This window comes from Nicotiana tomentosiformis, chromosome 11 (assembly GCF_000390325.3).
Source record: "Nicotiana tomentosiformis chromosome 11, ASM39032v3, whole genome shotgun sequence".
Taxonomy (NCBI): domain Eukaryota; kingdom Viridiplantae; phylum Streptophyta; class Magnoliopsida; order Solanales; family Solanaceae; genus Nicotiana; species Nicotiana tomentosiformis.
Window position 1 is genome coordinate 127,141,954 of NC_090822.1, and position 10,473 is coordinate 127,152,426.

General features: G+C 39.7%; 1 protein-coding gene across 1 annotated transcript; it reads right to left on the minus strand.

The window, feature by feature from the left end:
- Nucleotides 1-4,284: 4,284 nt before the first annotated feature.
- On the minus strand, nucleotides 4,285-7,849 carry LOC138902139 (uncharacterized). Its single transcript, XM_070189961.1, has 2 exons — nucleotides 7,768-7,849; nucleotides 4,285-4,823 (listed from the first exon to the last, which is right to left on the minus strand). The coding sequence occupies exons 1-2, from the start codon at nucleotides 7,847-7,849 to the stop codon at nucleotides 4,285-4,287; spliced, it is 621 nt and encodes a 206-aa protein (XP_070046062.1).
- Nucleotides 7,850-10,473: the final 2,624 nt, after the last annotated feature.

Below are 10,473 nucleotides of genomic sequence, written 5' to 3' on the forward strand. Positions count from 1 at the left end.
AAACATCTGACCATTGGAACTTAATTCCCTTTTGCATCAATTTAGTCAATGGAAAGGCAAGAGTAGAAAACCCCTCCACAAACTTTCTGTAATATCTAGCTAAGCCTAAGAAACTGCGAATCTCTGTTGGAGTTGTAGGCCTTGGCCAATTCCTCACAGCTGAAATTTTCTGAGGATCAACCTTAATTCCCTCACTAGAGACTACATGGCCCAAGAATGTAACAGATTCAAGCCAAAATTCACATTTCAAAAATTTTGCATATAACTCGTGCTGATATAGGGTTTATAGAACTACCTTGAGATGATCAGCATGGTCCTCCCGACTCCGCAAATAAACAAGAATATCGTCAATAAACACTATCACAAAGGAGTCGAGGAAAGGTTTGAAAACCTGATTCATAAGATCCATAAAAGCTTCTGGGGCATTTGTTAGCCCAAAAGATATCACTAGAAACTCAAAATGCCCATACCGGGTCCTGAAAGCCTTTTCGAAATATCCCACTCCCTGATCTTCAATTGGTGATACCCGAATCTTAAATCAATCTTGGAGAGCTACCTGGCACCTTACAATTGATCAAACAAGTCATCTATCCTTGGCAGTGGGTACTTATTCTTGATTGTGACCTTATTAAGCGGCCGATAGTCAATACACATTCTCAGTGACCCATCTTTCTTTCTTACAAAAAGGACTGGTGCGCCCAAAAGCGACACACTCGGCCGGATAAAACTGTCATACCCCAAAATCGAGGAGTACGACCGGCGCTCAACCGAGTGAACTTGACCGAGCAAGCCTATTAGATTTTCTTCTACCCAAACTCATCCACGAATGGAGATAATACATATTTTCATTAATTAGACAAAACGGTGTTCACGTCTACAATACCAATTCATTTTCAATAGTTTCATCATTTTTAAAGTCTCAAATGGACAAGTAATACAACCACAACATAATATATTTTGACTTTCTCATCACCAATACACAACCCACACTATGTCTACGGAGTCTCTATAGATAAAGAAGAGTACAATGATAATATCGGTAATAAGGCCTCGGCTATACCTCAAACAGAATACACAAAAAACAAAATATACATGACCCCGGAATGAAGTGGGGCTCACCAAGTCAGCTGGGAAGAAGATATACTGCTATCACTGATCAATATCTCCTGTTGTGGAACCACCTGCATCCATTTAAAGATACAGTGCCCCCGGCAAAAGGGACGTTAGTACTGTCAAATAGCACTAGTATGTATAACTAAACACCCTCTTAATAGAATGACAAATAATACAAACAAGATTATCATAATATCAATGGAAGCCTTAATCAACATCAAACCTCAATTTAGGATCAAGACAGTGTTCAAATTAATTTCCATATCTCACGTTGGGAGATTTTTAATATCGATATACCATTGTCCACAATACCATTATTCACAAAACCAGTACCACCGTACTCTCAGCACGGAGTCCGATCATGACCCGATCGGCTAGGCTATCTCATTAGTGACATCAACCATAATTACTCTCAATATCAATACCACCGTCTTTAACACGGAGTCCGATCATGACCCGATCGACTAGGCTATCCATTAGGGACATCGACTATAATCACAATTTCAATTATAAATTCCAGCACAATCACCACTGTGTGCGGCATGGTGTCCGATCACGACCCGATCGGCTAAGTTGTCTTATTCGAGACATCAACCTTTTTATATCAATCATCGCATTTCATATTACTTTCACATCTTTCCATTGGCCATAATTATAAGAATATTCTTGGCACATTGGCCATAATCAGTATTTCATGCTCACCTTTTCAATTTCAAATATCATCATCATCATCAACAACAAATACAATTCAAATCAAGGTGTGTGGTACACATGTGAGCAATTTAGAGTCTAAGGCATATAGAGATATTTCACAAAATTTGGCATAATAGCCTTCGTTTGAACTTGACTTGAAGTCGAACATTTCTAATGCCGAACCCATATTGTTTTACACATCCTCAATTGATAACTTAACACAAATAAAGCATTTGGAATACTTGTTGAACATATATCTTTCAACCCAATCTTACTCAGAATAGCCAATTTTTATATTGACCACTCGGGACTTACACAATTTTCATGAATATCATGGGATCCAATTCTTAAGAGAAGAGTTTAGCTAACATACCTCACTTGAGTTTTCTTACACTCTAAATGTTCCGGAATTCTTAGCAACTTTAATCTATTGTAGAAATATAACAAATTGAATCAAATTTAGGATGATGATCATAGTTCTAGCTCATTTGAGCATTTTATTAAACACTAGGTGTGCATAAGGTTTTCAAGGTCCTTTTATGGAGAATTCCATCATCCCACAACCCAATCTTTACCATGCTTTGTTCAACAATCTTCCTACACCCCTTGATATCATATGCATGTAAAATAAACAACTCTCATGCCCAACAATTATCTTGCTAATTACCCATTTCTAGACAAAATTCAAAATTGAGGGTTAGGGTGTAGAATCTTACCTCTAGGATGAAGACCTAGTGAGTTTCCCTTCTTAATCTTCCAAAACTTGAGCAAGAATTGAAGAATCAATTATTGAGGAACACCTTCTCACTCTAGGTCACTCTCTCTCACTCTAAAATATCATATTATATCTCAAAAATGGCCCAAACGTGTATTTAATGAAGTAGGGTCGGGTTTTAAAAACCCAAAAATAAAGCTCAGGAACAGGTTCTGTGGTCGCATGTGCGACCGCATAATGGTTATACGGACCGCATATCTGTCGCATAATTGGTGGCCAAAACGACCAAAAATCTGCCTGTGTCTGCGGTCACTATGCGGTCCGCATACCTGTTCTACGGTCGCATAGTGCACCGCATAACAGTTATGTAGTCGCATAGTCAATCGCATAATTGCTTCCAACTGTCTCAATTAACTGCCTCAATCTGCTGCCATAATACGGTCCGCAGAGTGATTCTGCAGTCGCATAATGGACCGAAGAAACGCATTTCATTGCCAAATATTTTTTTTTACTTTCCGGTGCATTGTTCAACCCAAAAGGTCCAAGTCGCGGCTCACAAGCTCGCCAAGAAGAATTTATAAAATCCTCAAACACGTAAGCCTATTTCGGCACCATGAAACATTATTTTCTTTTGCAAATTTTACCGGGCTTTACACTTAAGTACTTCAAAATTTTTCGGGGTGTTACAAAAATCCTTTTCTAACAAATCTCTCAATTGTTCCTTTAGCTCTTTCAATTCTGCCGATGCCATTCGGTAAGGTGGAATAGATATAGCATGTGTGTCTGGCATCACATCAATCCCAAAATAAATCTTTCTGTCTAGTGGGATCCCAAGGAGTTCATCCGGAAAGACTCCCGGAAATTCTTTCACAACAAACACAGACTCAAGTGTAGGTGCCTCAGCATCGGTGTCTGTAATATGGACCAAATGGTAAATACACCCTTTGTATCATCTTTGTGGCCTTAAGGTAGGAAATAAACCTACCATTTGGCACCACATCATCACCCTTCCACTCAATAACTGGCTCATTTGGAAATTCGAACCTAACAGTTCTAGTTCGGCAATCCAGATTGGAAAAATAAGAATAAAGCCAGTCCATCCCCATTATCACATCAAAATTGGACATTCTCAATTCAATAAGATCGGCCATGGTATCCCGGCCATGCAACATGACAACACAACCCCTATAAACTCGCACGACCAAAATAGACTCACCAACCGGAGTAGATACAGAGAACGGCTCATGAAGCTGTTCTGGTTCTATCCCAAATTTCATAGCAACATAAGGTGTGACATATGACAAAGTGGAACCGGGATCAATAAGAGCATACACGTCATGATATTGGACATACAATATACCCGTGACAACATCTGGAGAAGTCTCTGATAACTGACGCCTCCGCATAGCATAAAATCTGTTGGGTCCTCCTGAATTCTGTGCACCACCCCTAGCTGCATCATGCCCTGCGGGCGCTGGGGTGCCTCGAGCTGGAGGTACTGTGGATATAGTAGCTGCAGAATTAGCTGGTTGCGCCGCACCTCTGCCCATGTTTCGGCGGGACGAGCGGCAATCCGTCTGAATGTGACCCCTCACACCACACCCATAGCATACTGGTAGGTCCATGAAGTAGGACCCAAAGTGTATCCTCCCACACTTAGGGCATGGAAGTCTCCGCTGCTGAAACCTTCTATCGGGCCGATCCTACTGGTTGGGTCCCCTGTTGCCCTTACTGGATCTAGATGACTATGCACCCATCGAAGACTAGGCGAATGATTGGGATGGTCCTGATGACCCTCCCCTGAATATCGACCTACCACCACCACCACAGGAAGAACCACCAAAGTTGCCCGTGGATCGGGCCTTGCTGCTACTCTTACGCTCCATTTTATTCTTCAATTTGCGGGTCTCTGTGGCTTGAGCAAATGCCACCATCTTACCATAGCTCATATCGGAATTTAAGGCAGCTATAGAGGCCTCATTAATAACCAAGGGGCTAAGGCCTTGTACAAAACGATGCACTCTAACCTCCATAGTGGGCAACATATGAATAGAATACTTGGACAAGCGCGCAAACTCCATATGATACTCCCACATATTCATACTACCCTGCTTCAGGCTTTTAAACTCAACGGCACGGGCTGCCTTAGTTTCGGCAGGCAAGAAATGATCCATAAAAGCATTTGTGAATTCACTCCACCTTGCCGGAGGGCTTCTCTCCTCACAGGATTCCTCCCATAACTCAAACCAAGAATAAGCCACCCCTTTCAGGCGGTAGGAGGCCAACTCTACTCCCTCTGTCTCTGTAGCATGCATAACCCGGAGAGTTTTGTGCATCTCATCAATGAAGTCCTGGGGGTCCTCTTCGGGATCAGTACCCGTAAACACTGGAGGGTCTAACTTAAGAAAATTGTTCACCCTGGAACTAGCAGATTCCCCTGGTTGACTAGAAGAAATAGGTCCAACACTCGATATCTGGGCCTGAGAAGCCACTATCTATGTCAACATCTGTATGGCTCCCCTAATATCAACATCAAGCACACCAGAATCGGAAGCTGGGGCTGGAGGTGGAACTGGAATATCAGTTGGAGGAACTATTGCACCTTCAGTAGGTGTAGGGACATGTGCGGTCTAATCAATTATAATAGAGTCAGACAGTGTAGTAACTGGTAGAATATTCTCACTCCTCGGGTTCTCACCCGTATCATCAATTATAGGATCAACTGTCACTCCTGGGGTGACATTGGCTCTTTAGCCAGTTCTTGCCTTCTTCTTAGGTGTCATGTACTGAAAATTAGAGCAACTTAGGAGTTAAAAGAGGAACAATCTTACAACCAGCTTTATCGTACGATTAAGAACATGAAAGAAGGGTATTATTCCTAAATCCCAATGTAGCATCCTAATTATAGATGTGGTCGACAACACACAGATAATAAGGACTCTACTAGACACGGTTCCGAGACATCCTAGGATACTTTAAAACCTTAGGCTTTGATACCAAGTTTGTCACACCCCAAAACCGAAGAGCGCGATCGACGCTCAACCGAGTGAACCCGACCGAGCAAGCCTGTTAGATTTCCTTCTACCCAAACTCATCCACGAATGGAGATAATACATATTTTCATTAATTAGACAAAACATGACCATGTCTATAATACCAATTCATTACCAATAGTTTTTATCATATTTAAAGTCTCAAATAGGACAAGTAATATAACTACAACATAACATAATTTGTCTTTCCCAGCACCAATACACAACCTACACTATGTCTACGGAGCCTCTATAGATAAAGTAGAGTACAATGATAATGCCAGCAATAAGGCCCAGGCTATACCTCAAACAGAATACACAAAGAACAAAAGATACATGACCTCGGAATGAAGTGGGGCTCACCAAGTCAGCTGGGAAGAAGGTGTGCTGCTATCACTGATCAATACCTCCTGCTGTGGAACCACCTACATTCATTTAAAGATGTAGCGCCCCCGGCAAAAGGGACGTTAGTGCCGTCGAATAGTACTAGTATGAAAACCAATCACCAATTTAAGAATTTAGAAACACAATATGAATATAATGAATCATGGAGACAATAGAATAATATAGATAACCGTTTAAACCAGAGCAAGCTTATTAAGAGCTATCAAAAATATTTATAGGATTTAAGATGAGATCCTCTATAACCATCTTCACACAAAGCGGCCCCGCCACCTCACCCGATGTATGTAGGTGGAGGTGTAAGTACAATACCACAACTCTACTCAAGCGCCCCTACCGCCCCACCCTAATGTATGCGGGTGGATGTATAACCACAGTACCAAGAAACTACAAAAAGCGACTATGCCGCCTCACCCCAATGTATGCGGGTGGAAATGTATCAACGATACCAATACTAACACAAAGCGCCTATGCCGCCTCACCCCAATGTATGCAGGTGGAAATGCATCAACGATACCAATACCAACATAAAGCGTCTATGCTGCCTCACCCTAATATATATATATGGGTGGTGGTGCCACAACAATACCAAAACTATACACAAAGCGGTCATCCCACCTCGCCCCAATATATGCGTGTGGAGGTGCAATCCCACAATATCATAATCCCCACACAAAGCGGCCATGCCGCCTCACCCCAATATATGCAGGTGGAGGTGTATCACAATCACAATCTCTACACAACTTGGCATAATAACCTTCACATAATTCACGACTTGAAATTATAACATGTGGATACACAATCCATAGTTTGGGACACATCCTCAATTTATAATGCAATATGATAAGAGCATTCGAAATACGAATTGAACATATATCTTCATCAAAAAACTTATCGGAATACTTGATTTGTAATCAACATCTTGGAACTTACAAGGATAATGGGAATTTCAATTCTTAAAGAAGAGTTTAGCCAACATACCTCACTTGAGTTTCCTTACACTCTACATGTTCTGAAATTCTTAGTAACTTCAATCTATTTTAGAAATATAACAAATTGAACCAAAATTAGAAAGATGATCATGGTTCTAGCTCATTTGAGCATTTTATCAAACACTAGGTGTGCACAAGGTTTCAAGTTCCTTTTATGGAGGATTCCATCATCCCACAACCCGATCTTTACCATGCTTAGTTCAAAAATCTTCCTACACCCCTTGATATCACATGCATGTAAAATAAACAGCTCTCATGCCAAACAATTATCTTGCTAATTACCCATTTCTAGACAAAATTCGAAATTGAGGGTTAGGGTGTAGAATCTTATCTCTAGGATGAAGATCACATTTAACGCCGCCTGGGCACTCACCTCGTAGGCTAAAACTCAATATTTTCCTCACAATTATGGATAAATATGTACTGAAACACATAAAAGAATTATCAAATAAGCCTAACAGGCATGACTCCTTATTAATACTATAGTTCAAATTTTAATTTCACAAAAGGAGAATTTAAACTCATAAGTTTTTCACCACAAGGACCTCGTCCTTATATAATTTCCACCGGCTTATAGCCCAGTTTAAATATTTCACACAATATAAAAAAAAATGCAAGGATCTCGTCCTCAACTCCGAATCACAAGTATTTTGCACATTGTGCCAACTGAAATTTTCAATTTTCTTTCTTTCTTCTTTTCAATAAATTTCGTAAATAATTTTCACAACACATAATGAACCCCCATACCGGTAGGGCATATAATTCATAAAGACAGCAGGTTCCCTTTAGGCTACCTTTCCAGCTTTGCCATGAAATGTACCAGGCAGCTTTCCAAGCTGGAATGCACCAGGCTGCTGGATAGCCTTGCCAGCCTTGCCAACTACCCCCTTTTGTGTAGCCATTTTGATTTCTATAAATAGGCTTTAGACTCATTCTTTGTAATCAGCAGATAATTGATAATACAATAGAAAAGGGCGCTTGCCTCCCAAATCTTGATCTCTTTCTTTCATAGCTTTCTTACTTATTTCGTGTGATTGTCATCGCTTTAGAACGATTGTACTGTTTATTGTTTAGGACTGAAGCTAAGTAGCAGTCAAGCTAACTTCTCTGTCCTCACAGAACCCTCAGAAAAACAGGGTCGAGTTTAGAGAACAAGTCTACAATTATCTTCAGTTGTGCGGCGTCGGGGTCGTCGCCATTTTAAGTGGGGGAGAGTGCAACACCCGCCGTCACACCTATTAATTTTCCGTAATTCCAGCAATGGCGTGGCTTACCCGAGCCCAAATCTCGGATAACCATCAGTGGGAAAACACTTGGGGCCTCACATAAATTATGAGATACCATCAAAAGGCACCTTTGGCAGAAAGTCAGCAGACCAAGGGACAAGCAGCCGAAAGTGGGAGAGCATCTTTAACATTCTGGGCCATGGTTGACAACAGGGTCCCTCTAGGCTGCCTTTCCAGCTTTGCCATGCTGGAATGCACTAGGCAACTTTCCAAGTTGGAATTCTAGCTCCGCCCCTGACTGCAGTGGACATGGCTATTAATGAATATCCCACATCGTTCAGGATGAAAGTATTAGACTCCTGATCTTGGTCAGCCTCATAAATTAACTTTTGGGATTGAGCTAGCAAATGATTCTTCTTCCATGTGAAAAACAGATCTTAGGCTACATTTTTTTATTTTCAATCATTTACATTTGGTCGGCCATGTGAAGTTTATCAATTTATTAGACTTCTTTCATCACAAAAAGAATTTGCTTTTACAAGACTTTTTCTAATAGTCAAGATTTAGAACCATATAGTATTGGAACTAAATAATTGAGGAAGAAAACCACTATTAACCAAGATTTGGACACGATTATATTTTTCATATATTGGATCCAAAGATGCGTGTAATTAAAATATGACTTTTGTATGACTATGGAGTCACCTAGGGTGTCAAATAGACGGGTTGGGTTAATTTTGGATGGGTCAAAACGGATAGAATCAATAAATAAGCGTGTCTATGACTCGCCCAAAAGTAACTTGGGCCGAGATAGGCTAGGTCAAGTTAGGCTAAAATTTGGGTCATAGCACAACCTGCCCAACTCTTACTAAGTTTAATTAATATATATTGTTTTCTTATGAATTGTTTAATTATCGAATACGACTTTTTTTCTGTTTTTATTGGAAACAGAAAAATCTATATTTCTCTACCCCGATATCGTATGAATAAATGGGTTAGACCATTGGAAACTAGGTTCAAATACCTTTATTTTAGTATGATATATGTCCCAAAATGACATCATAAAGCTTACGAAATAATTTCTTAAAATGGCTCGTTACAAGACAAATCTTAGCTCGATTTTTTCGCAACTTAAATCCGATTTTTCCCAAACTTTATATTTCACATCCAAACATCATACATAGTCATATCATGATTTTAAACTCATTTAAATCATGATTAATAAGTCTCACATTCATCTTAACTTACTTAAGACTTCGTTAAACCTTTCTTATCCTTGTAGAAGGATTTCGTCCTTTTTGAGCTTACATTAGATAATCCTATAATGACAGTGACGTCTGAAATACGGGGTGTAACAACATGTACCCTTAGAAACATTTGTCCCTGAATGATAACTCTTAAAGGCTTACGAAAATGGGTCGTAACATTATTAAATCACTTTATATACTTTCAAAGAGGATCTCATTTTCAAGCTTATATCAATTGACTTACGACGTACTTTCACGTATAAAAACATGGGGTATAACATATATTCATAAATGCTCGTTCCGTATTGAGCACCAAACTCAGCTCTAAGGGTTGCCATAGCGTGTGGACAAGGTATTTCGTCTAGGTCGAACTCTCTACAATAACATGTTCTATTGCGTAGATCAACCTTTGCAACTGCACCATGACCAGTGATGTTGAACACATGTTGCCTTATTGGATGGACCAATAGCATGTTGTCCAAAGTTGTATTTTTATTAATCTTCTTTTCAAATAAAGAGACACAAATGGTTGGAGTGTCGAGGAATTGTATACGCCTCCCATGGAATTTTTGGGCAAACCTCCTATTAATAGCATCGAATAAGACAGTGATAGGGAATTCTCTTTCAAGTAGAAACATTAAGTTAACAGACTCGGCAATATTTGTGGTCAATACTTCATGCCTGAAATAATAATATATAAGACTTTTTTAGAATCTGGAATATAAGCAACAAGGTTCAAACATCTTGCAGACGTTTCAAACGTCATGAGAGATAGATGTTGGGAACAGTACTGTGTAAATATTAAGGACATGATGTCCTTAACTTCATAAATACTGTGTAAATATTAAGGACAAAGTGTCTTGTATTTGTACATTCCATTGTTAAACTTTAGGACATCATGTCCTTAACTTCATATGTTCAGTGTAAATATTAAGGACACGACGTCCTTAACTTCATGTGTGCAATATAAATATTAAGGACATAATGTCCTTAACTTGTATTTGCACCTTCTGTTGTTAAACTTTAGGATCTCATGCCCTTAACTTCATATGT

Bases quoted from the DNA above. Each gene is read 5' to 3' on its own strand.
- LOC138902139 (XM_070189961.1), bottom strand. From the start codon at position 7,849: ATGGCTACACAAAAGGGGGTAGTTGGCAAGGCTGGCAAGGCTATCCAG. The intron at 4,824-7,767 runs GTACATTTCATG...TGCATGCTACAG, and splicing joins CCAGCTTGGAAAGCTGCCTG to AGACAGAGGGAGTAGAGTTG.